General features: G+C 50.7%; 1 protein-coding gene across 1 annotated transcript in view; it reads left to right on the forward strand.

The window, feature by feature from the left end:
• Window positions 1–23,208, forward strand: part of myo15b (myosin XVB) — a 267,080-nt gene that overhangs the window by 81,321 nt on the left and 162,551 nt on the right. Inside the window, exons 7-9 of the mRNA XM_088000375.1 lie at window positions 5,514–5,677; window positions 8,580–8,652; window positions 10,916–11,125. Of these exons, the coding sequence (XP_087856501.1) occupies window positions 5,514–5,677; window positions 8,580–8,652; window positions 10,916–11,125 (447 nt within the window). The remainder of the gene's footprint in view (window positions 1–5,513; window positions 5,678–8,579; window positions 8,653–10,915; window positions 11,126–23,208) is intronic.

Consider the following 23,208-nt stretch of genomic DNA (forward strand, 5'->3'; position numbering starts at 1 on the left):
TTGGATTGAACATGACTAAGTTTTACACCATAAAAAATTAGTATTTATAGTATCAACATAGGACATTCAGGTCAAATAGTCCATGCTCCATACCAACCTCCCCCAGCAAGTTCAGGGGGAATGGGTAATAGGGAAAGCATATGGAATGTTGACCTTTATTTCAAAGAGAATGCAATATGAAAATCAGAAGGTTTTGCTAAACTTTTACAAGGCATTAGTCAGGCAACAGCTGGAATATTGTGAACAGTTTTGGGCCTATTATCTGAAAGAAGATACATTGGCATTGGAGTCAGTTCACAGAAAATTCACTGGTCTGATACCGGGTATGGAGAAGCTGTCTTCTGAGGAGAGGTTGAGTAGATTGAGCCTGGACTCATTGGAATTTTGAAGAATAATAGACAACCTCATTGAATCCTATAGGTTTCTTAGAGGTCTTGACGATCTGTTTCCTCTCATAGAAGAGCCTAGGATCAGAAGGCATCTCAGAATATGGCACATTTAAGACAGAGAAAAGGAGGATTTTCTTCTTTCAGAGAGTAGTGAATCTGTGTAATCTTTTACCACAGAAGGGTGTTGAGGCTGGATCATAAGTTTATAGAGATAGACAGATTTTTAATCCGTAGGTGAATCGAAGATTATGGATAAAAGGCACAAAAGTGAAGTTGAGCATTATCAGATCAGCCATGATCTCATTGAGTGGCAGAGCAGAATCAATGGGGCTGACTGGTCGACTTCTCATACGTTTTACAGCCTTATATCACCTCATCTAACCCAATCAGACCATTCTTCTATTCCATTCTTCCTCAGGTATTCATCCAGCTTACTTTGACAGCATCCCTATAAACAAATGATCCAATGTTTTAAACCACACAGAACTGGAAGATTCCAGAGTCAATTGCAGGATATGCCAACTTAACTGTCACAGTAGGGGCTCAATTCAACCAGTGACCTGAGACCAAAAGAAAGAAAACCTCTAATTCGTGATTACTATTGTTTATTCTAATTCTTTAATCAGATATAGCCGTCACTCGCTGTCCCTATTGTCCACCCCTAATTGCCTTGAAGAGATTGTGGTGCATCACCTTCTTGGACTGCTGTAGTCCAGCTGGTGCAGTACAACGTCAGTGCTCTTAGGAAGGGAGTTACAGGATTGACACAGCAAAAGAGGACTAATAGCAATATATTTCCAAGTCAGGATGGTGTGGAGCATGAAGAGAAACTTGCAGATTGTGGTGTTCCCATGTATCTTCTGCCTTGCGATCTAGATGGTAGAGATCACAGGTTTGGAAGGTTTGGTCAGAAGAGGCTTGGTGAGTTACTGCAATCTTGGAAATGGTGGGGAAGGAAGTGAATGTCTAAGGTGGTGGATGTGGTGCTAGTCAAGTGGACTGCTTTGTCTTGAATGGTGTCAAGCTTCTTGAATAATGTTGAAGTTGCACGCATCCAGGCAGGTACGGAGTATTCCATCACACTTCTAACTTATGCCTGTAGATGGTTGTCAAAATTAGGGGAATTATGAAGTGAGTCATTCATCAAAGAATTCCCAACCTGTCAGAACCCAAACTAACAGAGTCACTTGTTAGCACTGCTGATGACCCATTCTTTCACTTTGCAATGACATTTGTGGATGATAGATCAGTCGAGGAAGGGTATCCCTTTAAGTGGACGGGTGACAATTGGAAAACAACGGCTTAAATCATCAGTATTTGGGGGAAAATAATTCCCTAACACTTCCAGGGTTAGGGAAGACCTTGGCAGGGAGTGGTATTAAGTGGAGTGAGCTCCTCAATATACTACATTTGACCTATAATGCCCTAGGTGTATTTAAAAAGGATGGTGCAGAGAGAGCTTTATTCTGTATGTAACTCTGTGCTGTCCCTGTCATGGCAGTGTTTGACAGAGATAGTGTAGAGGAAGCTTTATTCTGTATCTAATCCCATGCTGTCCCTGTCCTGGGAATGTTGTGATGGGTACAGTATAAAGGGAGCTTTATTCTCAGTCTTGGGAGTGTTTGTTTTGGACTGTATAGAGGGAACCTTACTCTGAATCTAACGGTATGCTGTCCCTATCCTACGAGTATTTGGTGGGCACAGTGCAGATAGAGTCTTACAGCATGGAAACAGACCCATTGGTCCAACTAGTGCACGCTGACCAGGTTTCCTAAACTGAACTAGTTCTACTTTCTTGTATTTGGCCAATGTCCCTCTAAACCTTTCCTATCCATGTACCTGTCCAAATGTCTTTTAGATGTTGTAATTATCCACACCTCTACCACTTCCTCTAGCAGCTTGTTCCATATACATTCCACCATCTGTTTGAAAATGTTACCCCTCAGGTCCCTTTTAAATCTTTGTCCTCTCACCTCAAACCTACGCCCTCTAGTTTTGAAATATTCTACCATGGGGAAAAGACCTTGGCAGTTCACCTTATCTATAGCCCTCATGATTTATGAACCTCTGTAAGGTCATCCCCTCAAGCCTCCTACACTCTAGGGAAGAAAGTTCCAGCCTCTCTAGCCTAACATACTTGAAAATCTTTTTGTACCTTTTCTATTTCAATAACATTCTTCCTACAGCAGGGTGACCAGAATTATATGCAGTACTCCAAAAGAGACCTGTCCAATGTCTTGTACAGCCATAACATGACTTCCAAATCCTGCACTCAATACTCTGATCAATGAAGGCAAGCGTACAAATGCCTTCTTCACCACCCTGTCTACCTGTGACACTACTTTCAAGGGACTATGTGCCTGTACCCTGAAGTCTCTCTGTTTAACAACATACCTCAGGGTCCTAATATTAACTGTCTAAATCCTGACTTGATTTGTCTTACCAAAATGTGAATTAAACTCCATTTGCCATTCCTTGGCCCATTGGCCCAGTTCATCAAGATCCCATTGTATTCTTAGATAACTGTCTCCACTGTCCACTATATCAACAATTTTGTATCATCTGCAAAATTATTAACCATGCCACCAATGTTCTCATCCAAAGTATATATATATATATATATATGACAAAAAACAGTGGAGCCAACACAGATTCTCACTGCATACTGCTGCTCACAGGCCTCCAGTTTGAACAACAAACCTCTACCACCACCCTGTGTCTCCTACCATCAAACCAACTTTGTATCCAATTGGCTAGCTTTCCCTGGATCCCATGTGATCTGACCTTAGTAATCAGTCTACCAGTGGAGTCTTGTCGAAGGCCTTGCTAAAGTCCATTTCGACAACATCTACTGCTACACCTTCATCTATCTTCTTGATCACCTTTTCAAAAAACTCAATCAAGTACATGAAACATGATTTCCAACACATATAGCCATGTTGACTATTCCTAATCAAATGCATATTGATTCTGCCTCTCAGAATGCACTCCAACAACTTATCCATCACTCATGTTAGGCTCTGCAGTTCTCTAGCTTATCCTTGCAACATTAGTACAACATTAGTCACCTTCCAGGCTTCCAGCACCTCACCTATGGCTGTCAATGATTCAAATAACTCAGCTAGAGGCCCCGTAATTTCTTCCCTAGCTTTCCACAAAGTTTTGGAATACACTTGATAAGGTCCTGGGGATTTATCTACCCTCAGCATCTCCTCTTCTGAAATATGGACACTTTTCAAGATATCACTATTTATCTTCCTAAATTCCCTAGCTTTCATGTCTTTCTCCATGGTAAATACTAACGCAAAATATTTATTCAGGATCTCACCCATCTCCTTTGGTTCAACACATAGGCAACCTTGTTGATCTTTAAGGGCCATTTTCTCTCCCTAGTTATTCTTTTGCTCTTAATATGAATTAGATTACCTACAGTGTGGAAACAGCCTCTTCAGCCCAACAAGCCCACACCGACCCTCCGAAGAGTAACCCACCCAAATCCATTTTCCCTCTGACTAATGCACTTAACACTACGGGCAATTTAGCATGGCCAAATCACCTGGCCTGCATATCTTTGGACTGTAGGAGGAAACCCACGCAGACATGGGGAGAATGTGCAAACTCCACACAGACAGTCACCCAAGGCTGGAATCGAGCCTGGGTCCCTGGTGCTGTGAGGCAGCAGTGCTAACAACTGAACCACTGTGCTGCCCTAATGACTGTAGAATCTCTTTGGATTCTTCTTTACACTTCCTGCCAAAGTTATCCCATGTTCCCTTTTTGCCCTCTTGATTTCCCTCTTCAGTGTACTCCTACATTCCCTATACTCCTCAAGGGATTCACTTGATCCCAGCTATCTATACCTGACGTATGCCTCCTTCTTTTTCATGACCAGAGACTAATATCTCCAATACATCCAGTAAACATTCCTGCCAGCACATGAACAGAAATGTGCTGGCCCTGAACTCTCGTTATCTCACTTTGCTTGTCTATTTGCCTGTGAACAGTCTCCCTCAACCAACATTTAAAAAGTCTTGTCTAATACCATCAAAATTGGCCTTGCCCAATTTCGAACTTTAAATTGTCGACCAGGCCTAACCTTTTCCGTAACTATTCTAAAACAAAGAGAATAATGGTCACTGGTCCCAAAGTACTCTCCCACTAATACTTCAATCACTTGTCCTGCCTTATTTCACAAGAGCAGGTTGAGTTTTGCCTCTTCTCCAATAGGGCTGTCTGCATATGAATTGAAAAATGTATTTTCCTGAACATACTTAACAAATTCCTCCCCCCTCCAAGCTATTGATAGTATGACAGTGCTTGTTTATGTTTGGAAAGTTAAAATTCCCCACCATTACAACTCTTATTGGCATCTGTGATCTCCCTACATATTTGTTCCTCAATTTCCCACTGACTATTGGAGGACTATAGTCCAAGCCCTCAAAGTCATCACCACCTTCTTATTTCTTAGTTCCACTAATGTAGCTTCACTAACTACCACTGTGATGTTTTCCCTAATCAAAAATACCATTTTATAGCATCAATGCTCCTTCCTGTAGCGTTTGTACCCTGGAACATTGAGCTGCCAGTCCTGTCCTTCTGTCAGCCAAGTTTCTGTAATAGCTATGATATCCCAGTCCCGAGTTCCCATCCATGCCCCGAGTTCATCTGCCTTAACTGTCAGGCCTCTTGTATTGAAATAAATGCAATTTAATTCATCAGTCTTGCCTCGTTCCCTCCCATCCTTTTGTCTGCCTTGTCTATTTAACTTGCTGTCTTTAACTTCTGTACTAGGCTCAACCTTGTGTCTTGTCTCACTGCTGCTTAGAGTTCCAACCCCTGCCAGACTAGTTTGAACCCTGTTGAGTAACTCTAGCAAATCTCCCTGCCTGAATATTGTTTCCCCCCCCCCAATTCAGGCAGCTTTGCTTTGTATCGAACCCCATGTTGTACCTGTCCTGGAAGTGTTTGAAGTTACTTACATGGAAATTGCTTCATTCCCTACTATTACTATTTCTTAAATTGCGAAGAGAAAGGATGATAGCTGTCTGATTGTGCATGTTGTTTGCAGTAAAATTAACATATTCAACAGGATAAAAGAGAGAATTGTGCCCTGTGCTTACACAGATATGTGTCTGACCACACCATGGAAGAATACAGGCCCTTGTGTCAACATAAAGCCCTCAGCGCCATGCAACAGACCCAAGGCAGGGCCTACCCTCCAGCCCAGCTGGAATGGACTGCCAACCGCAGGCGAGGACAGATGGTTCTTGACATCCACCTGCTTAATGGTATTTATCTGACTACATTCATGTCATTGACTTGATTCACACAACTTGTAGTTCATTTGAAAGAACGTTAACTTTCTATCTCTTCCATGTCTCCAAACCACAATCTTCTTCATGTTAAGACCTTGAGTATTGCTACACTTGCCTTCTGTTCAGTGCCACAGTGTTGGAGTTGACATACTGTTGATAAGTTGCTAAACTAGGATCCCATCTGTCTGTTTTGATTATTCAGGTGAATGCGGAGGGTCCCATTCCAGGTGCTGCATGGAATGGTCCAAACTGAAATTCCTCATTAACCAACAGCACCTATAACATTCACTGATCTTTAATCTTATTGCCATATCTGACATCTTGCAGTATGAAAAGGAATGCTGAAATTAGGCGACTGGGGGTGATTTAACCTGAGGGCCACCAGACCTCAGGTGAGGGAAAGAGAGTCCTTCATGGTAACCTCAAACTATTGATGGGCATTGAACCCATGCTGTTGGCATCACACTGCTTTACAAACCAACAATCCAGCCAATTGGAGGTGATGGCTTAGTGCTATTATCACTAGATTATCACCCTTGAGTTCCAGGTAACATTTAGATTCCTGGGTTCAAATCGCATTGTGGCAGATGGTGGAATTTTACATTCATTAAAAATCTGGAATTCAGAGTTTAATGATATCCATGAATCCATTGCCGATGGTTGGGGAAAGCCCATCTGGTTCATTAATGTCCCTTAGGGAAGGAAACTGCAATCCTTACAACAACAATGTAGTTGACACCTAACTGCCCTCTGGGCACTTAAGGATGGGCAATAAATACTGGTGTAGTCACTGATGCCCTCATCCTGTGAATGATTTTTTAAAAAGTAACTAAAGTGGTTCATTTTGTGCGAAACATTTTTGGATTTTCTATGGAGTAGTACTGCCTGAATGTAAACAGTACAGATGATATAATGGAATAGGAAACAATTACATGAGAAATTTTGACCTACATGCATATCCTATTCACAGGACTTTGAGTTCCATTGTCAATCTATTTTAATGTTTCTGTTATAAACATGTAATCAAAGAAATGTGTAATTCCTGTAAAATGGGAAATTTCAATTTTAACTTGTTCCACTGTAATCACACAGTCATGCTATTTTAGCAATGCTTCATTTTTCCTGATTTATCCTACTTATACCCCTCAACATTTTCAATATCCCCAATTATCCCCTTTTCTTTAAGTTTTTGGTTGTTTTGCTTCATAACTAAAACATTTCATAACTGCTGTCATTTTGATTAATTTCTTCTGATCCTTCCCTATGTCCTTGATATCTGTCCTAACGTGAAAGGCAGAAAACTGGATATAATAGTCTAACAATAGCCTAACCAATGATTCTTATCTTGTGACTTATTCAATGTATGCCATTGCTTATAAAGCTCAGAATCCCATATGCATTTTGAATTTTCTCAACTTGTTTGAGTGGCTGGTGTCATGACTGGGATGGGAGGAACGCACTAGCAATTCCACCAGCTATACCATTAACATAGATATCTTGATTTAGTTACCAAAATGGCCAATTGACTCCCCCTTTTGTACTCCTGACTACAATCAAAATGACTTTCACTTGGTTTCTTTAATGATCCTGAAGAAATAATTAAATTGTTATGAAACAAACTCACTTCTATAAACAATTGGCAAATAATGGTTAACATCCAAGCTATAATGGGGCAGCATGGTGGCTCAGTGATTAGCACTGCTGCCTCACAGTGCAAGAGGCCCAGGTTTGATTCCAGCCTTGGTGACTGTCTGTGTGGAATTTGCATGTTTTCCACATGTCTGTATGGGTTTCCTCCAGGTGCTCAGATTTCCTCCCATAGTCCAGAGTCGTGCAGGTTAGGTGGATTGGCTGTACTTAAAAACAAAATTGCCCGTAATATTCAGGTATGTGTTAATTAGCCATGGTAAGTCTGAATGGGCTGCTCTTCAGAGGATTAGTATGGACTCAATGAGCCAAATGATCTCCTTCTGAACTGTAGGAATTCCACGATTCTATGAATTTATAATCTTGAACTAGAACCATATCACTTTAATCTCAATCACAGACACATTCACAAAAGACAACAGACTCTGGCGAGATAATATTGCAGAAAAATGGGCAAAAGGAAAAACATCTCCTTGAGCTAAGGGTCTGAAAATAAATTGTACAATTTGATTACTCCTCACTTCCATCCACTTTTCTTATTGACAAAATTGACTTGCTCACAGCCCTGGGGGTCAGTGGACTGATAGAAGATTTTTAGTTCAGATTGAAATGAAGCTGATTCATTAAAAAGTGCCCACAGTCCAGCTCTTCAAGGATTCTAAGGTCGTCAGAAATACCAGTATTCAAAAACTTTGTCAGGTTTCCAGAACATTCTGCTGAGAGAGGGGAAGGTGGAGGGGAAGCAAGAGAGAAACTTGTAGCTCCTGAGGTTTTTTGTTACCGATTACATAAGCCTATGAAAACTGATAACTAAGTCCAAAGGTTAGTTGGACAATAATCAGTATAGAAGCCCCAATCATCTATTTAATGAAAGGTTTTCCAGTATTCTGTGATCTTTGTCGAAGTTTTGATTTCCTTTTCACCAAAATCACTTGAATTTCTGTAAATAGCAGGTAAATCACAAGACATGGTAAACTGTTGAATCAAAATCAAAAGTTGCTGGAAAAGCTCAGCAGGTCTGGCAGCATCTGTGAAGAGAAATTAGAGTTAACGTTTCAAGTCCGGTGACCCTCAGAACCAAAACATTAACTCTTGATTTAATTTCCAAGAAACCACATGGTTAAAGAGTCTTTTCAAAAGACTCTCCAAATAGTTCCATAACTACCAGGTTTATGTATAGGGGCTCAGCCAGAGATCCCTTTCATTTCATTTTATTTTCTTTCACCAGAGGATAAAGTTGCAGCGGAGGTGGAGTCCTGGACAACAGGCGAGGAGCTTGCTAACTGGATTTTAAAATTGTGGTAATGTATGCAAAAATCTCACCTGAATGCACTAGATAGACACATAGCCAGTGCAGACAGACATTCAGTGAGTGCAAACATAAATGGCAAGTTCATGGGGACCCAGATTTGAATCCCACCATGACAGATTTACTAAATTCAAATTTCACAAAATCTGGAATTAAGAATCTATTGATGACTGTGAAACCATTGTTGATTGTCAGGAGAACCCATCTGGTTCACTAATGTACTTAGGGAAGAAAGTCTACCATCCTCACCTGGTCTGACGTACATGTAACTCCAGATGCACAGCAATATGACTTACTCTTAACTGCCCTCTAGCCCATTAGGGATAGCCAGTAACATCCACTCACGTCAGAGACTAGGAATCCTGTGGCAAATAACTCACTTCCTGACTCCCCAAATCCTGTCAACAAAGCATAAGTCAGGAGAATGAGGGAATACTCACAATTACCCTGGACAACAGCAGCTCCAAAGAATCTTGACATTATCCAGTTCAAAGCTGCCTGCTTGATTGGCATCACCTCCACAAACATCCACTCTTTCCACCACCAATGTTTAGTAGTTATCTACAAGATGTACTGCAGAAATGCACTAAGGCTTCTGAGGCAGCACCTTCCAAACCCGTGACCACTACCATCTAGAAGGACAAGGGCAGCTGATGTATGGTATACACTCATGTAAAACCTTGATTTGATAATTTCTATTAGAGAACACAAGCCATGATGAAGGGGGTCTCCATTGCCCTATATAGTAATGTGTGCAAGGTTATTGAGGAACTTACAGTCACATTGCCAGAGATGATGAAACCTTTTACAATACCCAATAAATAAATGAAGATTTCTGTCTGTCAGTACATCAGCAAATTACAACTGATCACAGTTTTCCAAACAGTAATTATCATCCAGGGGAAAACACTCTAGATTATCTTAGAGTGATAGTGCACCTGAAACTTTTAAATTATGAGGGACACACTCTTGGTTTATATTTTTGTTAGGATTTAGAAGATTGAATGCTGGTCTAATTGAGGCATGTAAAATGTGAAAATGGATCATGGGTTTCCACAGAGAAGTGGAGAAATCAAGCACTATGTATAATCCAAAGATGAGAACAAAGACGTCAGGAACAAAATTAGAAAGCACTCCTCCACACAAAGGGGGGTGAACATTTGGAGTTGCACACCCAAAACCCACTTGGAAGTTTCAGGACCAAGATTTAGAGCTATTTGATGGGATACGGAGCAAAGATGGGGTAGACAGGGTTAAGATAAAGTTCAAATGAAAAGGAGTGAACAGTCATATGGCCTGAATGGTCTCCTTTTGTTCTGACGTTGCTAACACTTATTCATAAAATCATCCCTTTTCAATGAGAGCAGAAATTGCTGGAGAACCTATTCAGTGAAGAGCAAAAGAGAGTTAACATTTCAAATCCAATGTGACTCTTGTCCATTAAGGTCAACTTCATCTGTTTGTGGTTTGAAGATACAGAGATGATCAAATGCTGTATGGAACATGAGCAGAGCTCAGAGCTATGGAAATCATTGAAATGGTGGGAGGAGTATTAGAAGCAAAGAAAAGGCTCACAAAGCACCATTCAATCTGTTTGCTTGGCTTGATTCTGTAATCTTTAATAGGCAGCTGGGTATCCCAGCAAATGTCTATTTGTCTCACTCTTAAAATTGTCACAACAGATGTTTTGGGGGACAGAGAGACAGTTTTCCAGTCCCTCTGTCAGAAGTCTCTTCTCTCCCTAGCTTAAATTTTACACTGATATATTTTCAATTCCACACCAGAGGAAATAGTCTTGATCTCCCTAATTAATCCCTTTAATCATCCCAAGCACCTAACACATTTATCCATTTCTGTTGAATCTGTCCTGCTCCCAGTCGAGAGAAAGGTGCGAATGGAGCTCCTGATGAGATCTAGCCAGAGCTTTATCTAAAGTAGCATCATGCCTTTATATTTAAGTCATGAATGATACAGTCCAATTGTCCAGTTATCGTTTAAATTATTTTGTACCTATTTTTCAGAATGCAGATTTTCATCCATCAGACATTATGCTTTATGAGTCACAAAAACTGCTTGCGTGGGACTAACATGTTAGCTGATACCCATGTTAAAGTTCATCGCCTGTGCAAAGGGTGGAATTTGGGGAGCAAACTTCCCTTTTCTGTCCTCTCACGCAGTCTGAGGCCAGTGTGCATGTGTTCCTCTATCAAGCTATACTTGGGCACTCAGCCATTACCTGTCATTGATGTTTGCAGGAATCAGGAGAATGAGGAGAGAGGCTGGACAGTGTCCATGCACAACGGAGAGGAATGGAGGGACATGCTTGGCTGTGACTTTGTCATGGATCTAATTGCTGAAGTTGAACAGCTTGGCTTTTTCCCAACACAGCCATCTACATCCGTCATCCACCCAGGAGTGAATGAGAATTCGACAGGATCTCATCCCAGTTCTGTCAATTGCTTTCTGTAAGTAACTCCAGCTGGGAGATAGAATTCCCCTTCACTTTCAGTGGTCATTGGAACTGGGGCCCTCATGCGGCAAAGTGGTGATGGTCCTACCTGTGGACTAGAAGGCTTGCTTTCAAGTCCCACCTGCTCCAGAGATGTATAATAACATCTCTGAACAAGTTGAATCAGAGAAATAGTTTTTTTAAAAAAATGGAGTGTTTTTTACGGGCACATGTAATCATGATATTCATGTATGTCCATGTATGGGAGGAAATTTCACAGTGAACCCATTTACAATGTCACCACTGTTATGGATAAATCACCTTTAATTTGTCTACTTCTTAAGAAATTTGACAATTATTGAAACTTTATTGCATGTAGCAACCAAAATAAGACCTCTCAAATAAGCAAGTTACATTCACAACTCAACTTAGTTGTTACCTGATTAGCAGTGGAATTTAGTTACAATTCTAACCAACAGTGCCTGTCTCTGATGACCAGGGTTTCATCCTTGTGCGGTGTTATACTTCAACATTCTGTCCCAAGTTTGTGGTGGGCTATTATTGATGATCTTTTTGATTCTTGCATCAATAATATTGCAAGTCTAAAGCTTGCCTTCTTATCAGAAATATGCTTCTTTATTCCTTGTTACATTTGCCATTGATTGTCTATTTGACGACACAGTTTTCCTGTGATTAATTCCTTAAATTCTTCTGTGGGGCAATCATTTGTCCTTGTGGCATAAAACAGCCAGTTACCAAACAGGTGTCAAAACAGTTTTGTTTGTATAGCCTTGACTCCTTCCTTTCCCAGACATGGCTATGGCTAATTGCTTTCAATTCCTGTATATTTTTGTCTTTGCCTCTTAATAACTTATTTCAGGCAGAGTTATTGCTGCTTCTTTCAACCTATGAACAATTATTAAAGTTCTGAAGTTTATCTTATCACACTACCTGTGTCTCATGAAGGGTTTCACCTCCTATTTGACCATAGACTGAGGTATAACTTGTTACTGAAGGGCATACCTGCTTTAATGTTCCACCAACTGGCTCAATCCATTCCATGTTGTCAGACAGACTTTCTTTAGCTGAAAGAGGATAGAATCTTACCTGACTCCAGACCCACAGTGATGTGGTTGAATCTTAACTGCCCTCTGAGTAATAAGTGAGGAGCAATAAATGCTGGCTGAGCCAGAAAGTTCCATATCCCGTGAATGGATAACCAATTGTCAGTCACTGTTCTGCTCATTACTTATGAAGGAGATTAATAGACTTATAGTAACTTATAACCAAGGGAACATGGAGATTGCATGGGAAAATAGCATTAATGTGGATGATCAGCTCTGATCTAGAATAGCACAGTAGGCGTGAGGGGCTGAATGGCCAACTCCGCCTATTACGTTGCCAGGTCTTCCATCACCTGCAGAACTGTAGTCTATACCAAATTAATTTTTGCATTATATAATTATATAAAATGTGACATTTTATAAATGTGTTTAATCATCGTTACTCAGCGAGAATCTCTCTTGATTATGGCAAATGGGCTCCGTCCATTCAGCTTCTGAGTAATTATGGTTTTGAGTAATTATGGTTTTACCATTCACAATACTTGATCAGCTTTATACAGTGATATTAGATTGTGATTAAATGTGGCGATTTAGTTATTACCTTACAATAGTTAGAAGCCTGTGACAATGAGTAGGTTTCTGGTTATTGTTCTAATTGCTCCCCTCTTTAACTCTGTGCCCGTATGATTTTGTATTTCTTTCCTCTCTCCACTGAACCTGTTCAGCCCCCTGCTTTATTCCCAGTGTGAGGCCCATTCTCAACTTCTTCACAATCCAACTTGACCATATGAGTTGTCAAGCACACTGCCACTGTTCCAGGTGATCTCTTCAGTCTCTGCTTTCTCACACCACACACTATTTACCACAAATCTCTACACTCAATTCTCGGTCATGTATATGTAATGAGTAAAACAATAGTCCTAACAGCTCGTTCCAAGCACTATACTTCTCCCTGGTGTGAAAAAGATCCATTCACCAGTATAAAAGATGAAAGATTTTGGGGTACCCTTTAGCTTACCCCCAAACCTTTCTCATATTCTGTCCTTGACTTTTTGTTTTCTATTTCACTTTTCCTCTGTACTCACTGTGTTCTCCCTGATTTTCGTTCATGTTCTGTTTCTGACACTTGTTCTACACCTCATCTTTCTGTTTGTTATCATCTCAATTTTCTGTGTCATTGGGGGAACTTGAAGATGAAATTTTCAACCTTTTATCTTTGTAGTGATTGGAACAAGGTGAATCTTGTTGAATATGAGATTCTTGATTAGGGTTGTTAACCTGGGCCAATTAGGAAGCCCTGGATAACCAGGATAAACAGGGGATTTAAAGATTCGTGCACTTTGTGTCTTTCACTGTGTCTCACACGCGCGCACACACACACAGACACAGACAGTGCTGGGGATAAAATAAGCACTACCGCACTTAGGTGGTAGTGTGGGGGTTAAATTAAAAAAAAAATAAACAGGGGATTACCACAGGGAGTGGAGTGTATTATTTCCCCCTCCAACTCTATTTTGATTTAAACCCTGCCCTCCCTTTCATTGTTTGATCACACAGCACTGCCCTTTGATGTGCAGGGCAGTGCTTGTCACTGGCCACTCGGGTGTTTTCCTATCTTGAGAGTTGGATCAGCGTGAGTGTGTGTGCACACGTGCAAGGACTCTCCTCCCTGAAGGGGACTGTCCCTGGACTAGCTGCCCCACATCGGGAGAGAGAGGAAAGAAGAAGGAAGAAGAGGAGGAGGCAGAAGCAGAAGAAGGAAGAAGGAGGAGGTGAGAGCTTTTTGAGTCTGGGGCCTACTCCTGGAGCTGCAGCCTGGGCCTCACCCAGGTCAAGGGAGTGTTGCTGCTGATCTGGGGCCCACTCCCACTGCTGGTCTCTGGGACCCCACCTGGACCTGCCTCAGCTGTTGCTGCCTGGGACTTGCCTTGGGGCCCCTCCCAGGACCTCCACCACTGCTGCTGTTAGAGGCCCACCTCCACTGCTGCTGCCTGGGACTCAATTTTGAGGCTGCCTGGGACTTGCCTTGGGGTCCCTCCCCAACAGGTCTGCCCCCACCCCCCCACCCTGCTGCAACCAAGGGCCTGCCTAGGACTTGCCAGAGGCCTGCCTCCACTGCTGCTGTTGCCAGAGGCCTGCCTCCACCACCGCTGCCTGGGACTCGCCTTGGGGCCCCTCCCCAAACCTCCACCACTGCTGCTGTCTGGGACTCCATTTTGGGGCTGCCTGGGACTTGCCTTGGGGACCCTCCCCAACAGGCCTGCCCCCCACTGCTGCGACCACAGACCTGCCTAGGACTTGCCAGAGGCCTGCCTCCACTGCTGCTGTTGCCTGAGGCCTACCTCTACCACCGCTGCCTGTGACTCGCCTTGGGCCCCTCCCAACCTCCACCACTACTGCTGTTAGAGGCCCACTTCCATCACCGCTGCCTGGTACTCGCCTTGGGGCCCCTCCACCACTACTGCTGCCTGGGACTCAATTTTGGGGCTGTCTGGGATTTGCCTTGGGGACCCTCCTCAACAGGTCTGCCCCCATCGCTGCAACCGATGGCCTACCTGGGACTCGCCCGAGGCCTGCTTCCACCGCTGCTGTTGCCTGAGGCCGGTCTCCACTGTCGCTGCCTGGGACTCGCCTTGGGTGACTGGGCCTTGGGGCCCAGCCCCACAACCTCCACCATTGCTGCTGCCAGAGGCCCACCTCCACCGCTGCTGCCTGGGGCCTACCAATATCCAGCAGCAGAGTATGGCGAGCCCGAAGGTCGCGGGGCCCAGACGCATCTACGCCGGGCTAGCCGCTGCCTTAGGCTCGGCTGTCCCAACCCCGGCCGCAACCGCAACCTCCTTCAGGCACCTGACTAAACGCCTGGGGGTAAAGGCCTATCCCCACCCCAACATGTCCATCGAGGCCTGCAGCAAGGCCATGGCTAGTGTGGTCGGCCCATTGACCATCGTCGCTGCAGCCCGGATGTACGGGAAGGCCGTCTTCTTCCTTAAGACCGAGCAGGCGGTCCACCTGGCCGTGGAGAGGGGGCTCAAATGTGGGCGGGACCCATTTGCCCGTCGACCCTCTGGAGGTTACGGCCCAGAGGGTCGTGATCTCCAACATCCCGCCCTTCATTGCCAGCGAGCTCCTTCTCCCCCACCTCACCACCTTGGGGGAGATCCGGTCAGGGGTCCAACCGCTCCTGCTCGGTCTTAAGGACCCCGCCCTCCGACACATCTACTCCTTCCGACGCCTGGTGTTCATTTGCCTGGCCCGGGAGGTCGTCACCGAGGGCTCTTTCACCCTCATCCATGAGGGCGCGGCCTACCGCGCCTTGCGGACGGCGTGCAGTGCCACCTGTGCTGCGAGGTGGGGCACATTAGAAAAAACTGCCCAGCCCGTGCCAACGACTGTTAGTGGTGCCGCCGCATCCATCCCCCTCCCCCGAAGTCAACACCACAAGCCCCGGCAGTGGAGGCTAAGCCGGAGGCTTCCGATGCCCCAGCCTCTGGCAGGGAGGGGGATGAGCGTCTGGCTGGCCAGAAGGCGCTGAAGAAGACACGACGTGTCAGGCCCGCCCATGGGGAGACCACCCTATCCCCTTCCCCGACACCTAGCCCACGACCTCCCCCACCCTGGCATAACAATGCCCCTGCGGCCGTGCCAGCGTCACCCCAGCGCGGGAACCCTGACCCCCAAACCCGCACCTGATCCTAGTCCCACTGACCCCACATCCACTCCCCACCCCGATAGAGAAACCCCTGGGGCTTCAACGCCTGTCCTTGGCACTGTAACACCTGGCCCGGGGGCCCCTGAGCCCCGCCCCACCCTGGCACTAACCTGGGGGAACGACCGTTGCCCCACCACCTGCAGCGACCGTGTCTCTGGGCCCCGGAGAGGGAATGGGCCCCTGCCCCGCCTGCCATCACCTGCTAAACCAGGGGTGGGGCAGGAAGTGACACGGCTGACCCTCCCCACCCTGGCCACGCCACCTGTCTTCCCCCAGCCAATCGCATTCCGGGAAAGGTGGGGGGGGAGGGACCTCAGGCCCCATGACCACCAAGGCGGGCGGGGAGGGGAAGGCCCATAAATTCCCCCCTGTCTCTCTGGGGAAGAGACACTGGCCCTTGGAGGGGAGGGACTCTCCTGCAGTGCGCCGGCGGGAGTGAGTGACTGTCTGTGTGCTGGGACTCTCCTCTGCTATTGCCTCACACAGGAAGGGAGAAAGGAGGAGGAGAAGAAGAAGAAGAAGAAGGAGAAGAAGAAGAAGAAGAAGGAGAAAGGCAGGAGGTGGGAGCCTTTTTGGTCTGGCTCCTGGTCTTGGAGCTGCGGCCTAGGCCTCGCCACCGCAGGTCTCTGGGGCTCTGCCCGGACCTGTCTCGGCTGTTGCTGCTTGGGGCCTGCCTCCAATACAGTCTGGGACTTGCCTTGGGGCCCCTCGCGGGACCTCCACCGCTGCTGCTGTGGTCTGAGGCCTGCCTCCGCAACTGCTGCCTGGGACTCGGCTTGGGGCTGCCTGGGACTTGCCTTGGGGACTCTCTCCAACAGGTCTGCCCCCACCACTGCAACCGAGGGGACTTCCCAGGACTCGCCAGAGGCCTGCCTCCACCGCTGCTGCCTGGGACTCGCCTTGGGCCCATCTCCACCACTACTGCCTGGGACTTGCCTCGGGGACTCTCCCCAACAGGTCTGCCCCCACCACTGCGACCGAGGGCTTACCTTGGACTCGCCCGAGGTCCGCTTCTGCCACCGCTGTCGCTGCCTGGGACTTGCCTCTGGCGACTCGCCTCGGGCCCCTCCACCACTGCTGCTACCAGGGGCCCACCTCCACCGCTGCCTGGGGCCGAAGTACAAAGCGGCAGAATATGGCGAGCCCCAAAGTCGCCGGGCCCAGCCGCACCTACGCCGGGGTAGCCGCTGCCTTGGGCCCGGCTCCCACAACCCCGGCTGCGACGTCGACCCCCTTCAGGCACCTGACCAAACGCCTGGGGGTCAAGGCCTATCCCCACCCCAACATGACCATCGAGGCCTGCAGCAAGGCCATGGCTAGTGTGGTCGGCCCACTGGCCATCGTCGCTGCGGCCCGCATGTACGGGAAGGCCGTATTTTTCCTGAGGACCGAGCAGGCGGTCCACCTGGCCGTGGAGAGGGGGCTCGCTGTGGGCGGGACACATTTGCCCGTCGACCCTCTGGAGGTTACGGCCCAGAGGGTCGTGATCTCTAACGTCCCGCCCTTCATTGCCAGCGAGCTCCTCCTCCCCCACCTCAACACCCTGGGGGAGATCCGGTCGGGTGTCCAGCCGCTCCTGCTCGGTCTGAAGGACCCTGCCCTCCGACACGTTTACTCCTTCCGGCGCCAGGTGTTCATTTGCCTGGCCCGGGAGGAGGTCACCGAGGGCTCATTTACTGTCCTCCATGAGGGCGCGGCCTATCGCGCCTTCTGGACGGCGGACGGCGTGCGGTGCCACCTGTGCCGCGAGGTAGGGCACATACGAAAAAACTGCCCCGCCCAGAAAGCCGCCCAGCCCACACCAATGGCTGACGGTGGTGCCGCCGCACCCACTCCCCCTCCCCCGAAGTCAACACCACAGGCCCCGGCACCGGAGGCTAAGCCAGAGGCTCCCAATGCTCCAGCCTCTGGCAGGGAGGGGGGTGAGCGTCCGGCAGGCCAGAAGGCGCAGAGAAAGACGCGACGCGTCAAGCCCGCCCATGGGGAGACCACCCTATCCCCTTCCCCGGAACCTAGCCCACGACCTACCCCGCCCCGGCACGACAATGCCCCTGCGGCCGTGCCAGCGTCGCCCCGGCGCGGGACCCCTGACCCTCAAACCCCCGAACCTGTACCTGACCCTGACCCCAATGACACTACACCCACTCCCCACCCCGATGGAGAAACCCCTCGGGCTTTAACACCTGGCCCGGGGGCCCCCGAGCCCGAGCCCTGCCCAACCCAGCCACGCCCTGGCACTAACCTGGGGGAGGCCACCGCTGTTCCGCCTCCTGCAACGGCCGTGTCTCCGGGCCCCGGAGAGGGAACTAGGCCCCTGCCCCGCCCACCCTCACCTGATAAACCGGGGGTGGGGAAGGAAGTGACACGGCTGGCCCTCCCCACCCTGGCCACGCCCCCTGTCTTCCCCCAGCCATTCGTATTCCGGGAAAGGCTGGGGGGAGGGACCCCGGGCCCCATGACCACCGAGGCGGGCGGGGAGGGGAAGGCCCAGAAATCCCCCCCGGTCTCTCTGGGGAAGAGGCACCGGCCCTTGGAGGGGAGGGACTCTCCTGCAGCGCGCCGGCGGCGCTGCCCCTCTCCGGGGGACGAGCCAACGGTGCCCCTCGACTGTCCCGCACCGCGGCCCGACTCGCCCAAACCCCTGGGGGCTACAGCAGGGCCTCCTGCTGCCTTGACTCCTCCGGCCCCTGGGGAGGACCTCGATGACCACGAGGGCCGTGGTGCGGGCGACGACGGAGGACCCTCTGCTGGGTCGTCGAGCGGTGGAGGGGAGGAGGGTGTTATCCTCGCTCCTCCCTCCCAGACTGTTTTTCCGGGGGCCTTGGCCCTGGGGGATGACCTTTTCCTGGGGGATGACCTTTTCCCCGAGGAGCCAGGCGTCCCGGTGTCGGGAGAGGAGCGGGGCCCCGAGCCTCTGCCGCCCGACGACCCGAACTCGGGGCGTTCCGGGAAGGGGTGCGTCGAGGAAGGTACCGCCGGTGACCCTGGGGGTGGGGTCGCCGGGGGTTTGAGGCCGGTTGGCGGCGCCGGACCAGCCCCCATTCTCTCGGTGGGGGAGGGGTCGGTGACCGAGGGCGACCTCCCGGAGGAGGGTTCGGGATCGGTGGCGGACACCGGGGACGACGCGGACTCCGTCTGCAGTGACTTTTTTGAGTCCCGGGTGCCCCCCACCGATCTCTCCCTCATCCCCCTCGAGGAACTCCGGGAATTTGTCGAGGAAACTCGGAGTCGCCGGGATAGAGCCCAACTGGCGCTCGACCGCTGGAGCTCTTTTGAGAAAGTTTACTGGTCGGCCCTCGCTGCCCGCCAGGCGCCTGGGCTCGATGTCAATGAGCGAAAGCGAGTCAGGAACTTCCTGGGAGCACTCCTGGTGAGGGCGAGGGACTTCAGTGCCCCTCCCTCGTCCTCCCTGTAAATATATACACGGGTTTGTTAATTGTACTGGTGGTGGTTGCACAACGCTTCCGACATGGAGACAACTATAGCCAGCCTCAACATCAACGGCAGCAGGGAGTCGCAGCGCAGATTCCAGACCCTCTCGGTCCTTCGGGACGGGAGGTATGCGGTGTGCTTCCTGCAAGAAACCCACACTACCCCGGGAGACGAAGCCACCTGGCTCCTGGAGTGGCGAGGGGGGGTCTACATGAGTCACCTCACCCGCAGATCTGGCGGGGTGGCTATCCTGTTGGCCCCGCATTTTCAGCCGGAGATCTTGGGGGTCAGGGAGCCAGTGCCAGGCCGTTTGCTTCACCTGACGGTTCGGCTGGGGGGCGCGGTGCTTCACTTGGTGAACGTCTACGCTCCCCCGGCCGGGCCGAGGCAAGCGAGCTTCTTCCAAGAAGTGTCCGCTCATCTCGCTTCCATCGACGAGGGCCAGTGCGTCGTCCTCGGGGGAGATTTTAATTGCGTCCTCGAGGGCAGGGACCACGGCGGTGCCCGCACTGACCGCGCGTCAGGGAAGAGGTTGGGGGACTTGGTCAAGTCCTTCGACCTGGTGGACGTCTGGCGGAATCTCCATCCCGACTCCATCGCCTTCACCTTCGTGAGGCCTGGGGTCGGAGTGTCCAGAATCGACCGCCTGTACGTTTCGCGGGCGTACGCCTCCTGTTTCCCGAAGGCCTCCATGCGGCAGGTGTCGTGCACGGACCACCACCTGGTGTGGGCGGAACTCCTTCCGTTCGGCGCCAGGCTCGGCTCCGCGTACTGGCACTTTAACAACCTGCTGCTGGAGGACGAGCGGTTCCGGGACTCGTTTCGTCGCTTCTGGGCCGGCTGGAGAAGGAAGCGGGGAAGCTTCCCCTCCCTGAGGCTATGGTGGGACGTGGGCAAGGCTCACGTCCGCGTCTTCTGTCAGGAGTACGCGAGGGGGTCGACGAAGAGGCGGAAATCCAGGATCGGGGAGTTGGAGAGGGAGTTGCTCGACCTGGAGTCACGCCTCGGTCAGCCCGACGCGGACCCGGCCCTGCGCGGGGTGTACGAAGAGAAGAAGGCCGCGCTCCGGGACCTGCAGCTCGTCGGGGCTCGGGGCGCGTACGTGAGGTCGCGGATCCAGCTCCTCCAGGACCTGGACCGCGGCTCCCCCTTCTTCTACTCGCTGGAAAAAAGGCGTGGCACCCGTCAGCAGCTCCTTGTGCTGCTGGCCGACGACGGGTCCCTCGTCTCGGATCCGGAGGGCGTCAGGGCCCACGTCCGAAACTATTACACAGCCCTGTTCTCTCCGGATCCGTCCAGCGAGGATGCTCGCAGAGTTCTGTGGGAGGACCTGCCGCAGCTCGGCCCGGAGGACGCCGGAAGGCTCGACGCTCCCGTCACTTTGGAGGAGCTGACCGGCGCCCTCGACCGGCTCTCGAGGGGCAAAACCCCGGGGCTGGACGGGCTGACTGTGGAGTTCTTCAGGGCGTTCTGGGACGTCCTGGGGAGCGACTACGCACAGGTCCTGGGGGAGTGTTTAAATGCCGGACAGCTGCCCCTTTCTTGGCGCAGGGCGGTCATCGTCCTGCTGCCAAAGAAGGGGGACCTTCGTTCCTTAAAGAACTGGCGTCCGGTCTCCCTCCTCGGCACGGATTACAAAATCTTCGCCAGGGTGTTGTCTTCTCGCCTGGCCTCCGTGCTGGCCCACATGATCCACCCGGACCAGTCCTACACGGTCCCGGGCCGGAGGATACACGATAACGTCCACCTGGTCCGGGACCTGATCCATTTCTGTCGACGGGCTGGTCTGCCGAGCGCCTTCCTGTCTCTCGACCAGGAGAAGGCGTTCGACAGGGTCGATCACGAGTACCTGCTCGGGACTCTGCGGGCATTCGGGTTCGGGACGCAGTTCGTCGCCCGGATCCGACTTTTGTACGCCGCCGCAGAGTGTCTGGTTAAAGTTAACGGGTCCCTGACGGCGCCCCTTCGCTTCGGGAGAGGAGTGCGTCAAGGCTGCCCCCTGTCCGGCCAGCTGTATTCCCTGTGCGTGGAGCCTTTCCTGCGCCTCTTGCGGAGGAGGTTGTCGGGGCTGGTTCTGCGCGGCGCGGGCACGGGGGTGGTCCTCTCGGCCTACGCCGACGACGTGCTCCTCACTTTCACCGACCCGGCTGACCTGGGGAGGATGCGCGAGTGCCAGGCCGTGTACTCGGCGGCGTCTTCCGCCAGGATCAACTGGGCCAAATGTTCCGGACTACTGGTCGGCCCGTGGCGGGTGGACTCTCTGCCGGAGGAGTTACGGGGGTTCAGCTGGAGTACCACCCATCTCCTCTACCTGGGGGTCTACCTCAGCCCGGCTGAGGAATCCTGGCCGGCCAACTGGCAGGAGCTGGAGGCCAAAGTCTCGGCTCGCCTAGGCCGCTGGACAGGACTGCTCCGAGTGCTATCTTACAGGAGTCGAGTGCTGGTCATAAACCAGCTGGTGGCCGCCATGCTGTGGTACCGGCTGGTCACTTTGGTCCCTCCTCTTGGCTTTGTCGCTGGCATCCAGAGAACGTTGGTCGATTTCTTCTGGGACAAAAAGATGCACTGGGTCGCCGCGCAGGCTCTGAGTCTCCCTATTGAGGAGGGCGGTCAGTCGCTGGTGTGCGCCCGCACCCAGGTCGCGACGTTCCGCCTTCAGACCTTGCGGCGATACCTTTACGTCGAGCCTCCTCCTAGATGGTGCGCCCTGGCGACGTATTTTTTCCGCCAGGTGCGTAACCTCAACTACGACACGCAGCTCCTGTTCGTCGACCGTGACGGTTTGCAGGTCGCCCTCAAGACGCTGCCTGTCTTTTACCAGGACCTGATCACTGTCTGGAACATGGTCGAATCGCGTCGCGCCTACCCTCCGGCTGGAGTAGCGGCTGTCGTCAGGGAGCCGTTGCTCAGGAATCCGCACCTCCGTACTCGCGGGTTCGAGTGGCTGTCGGAGGAGAGGGCCGCGGCGGCGAGGGTGACCAGGGTCGGGGACGTGCTGGGTGCCGGGGGCCTGGGCTGGACGCTGCCGCAGGACATAGCAGGCAGGGCGGCGGTAGACGTCCAGTACGTGGCCACCGCCATCCGACGCCTCAAAACGGCGGTGCTCGGACCCGACGTAGTACACCAGTTGGAGGACGCTCAGGCGTGCGGTGGGATCCCGTCCGAGCTCACCCCAGCCCGGACGGAATTTCACATTGGCCCCAAGGTCCCGTACTTCCCGCGGGAGCCTGTGCCCCACAACCTGAGCCGCCTCCGAAATTTTAACTTTGTTTCGTTTAGGGAGGTGAACAGGAGAGCCCTGTACAGACTGCTGCTGCACACCGTCCACCTCTTCTCCCTCATCCATCGTCCGGACACGCCTTGGCGTGCCCATTTGCCACCGGGCGGTGGGGATCCCCAGTGGAGGGCTCTCTACGCGGGAGTCCTCCCCCTTTCTCTCGGGGATCTGGGGTGGAGGGTGCTGCACGCAGCAGTCCCCTGCAACCGCAGATTGCGGTGGTTCACGGACTCCCAGCCCAACTGCTTGTTCTGTGGCGCTGTGGAGTCCGTGGACCACGTGTATATTGGGTGTGGGCGTTTGCACTCCCTTTTTGATTTTCTGAAAAACCTTCTCCTCTGTTTTTGGCTGCACTTCAGTCCCACGCTCCTGATCTTTGGGCACCCGGTACGGAGGAAGGAGGGCAGGTCTGAAGACCTCCTCGTGGGTCTGCTCCTGGGCCTGGCCAAACTGGCCATCAACAGGTCCAGGCAGCGGGCCGTGGAGGGGGTCGTTAGGGCCGACTGCCTGCCCCTCTTCCGCGGTTACGTTAGAGCCCGGGTGTCCTTGGAGAAGGAGCACGCGGCGTCGACCAACACCCTGGAGTTGTTCAGGGAGAGGTGGGCGCCGCAGGG

This window comes from Chiloscyllium plagiosum, unplaced genomic scaffold (assembly GCF_037043375.1).
Source record: "Chiloscyllium plagiosum isolate Xiang-an unplaced genomic scaffold, Cpla_swu_hap1 HiC_scaffold_25, whole genome shotgun sequence".
Taxonomy (NCBI): domain Eukaryota; kingdom Metazoa; phylum Chordata; class Chondrichthyes; order Orectolobiformes; family Hemiscylliidae; genus Chiloscyllium; species Chiloscyllium plagiosum.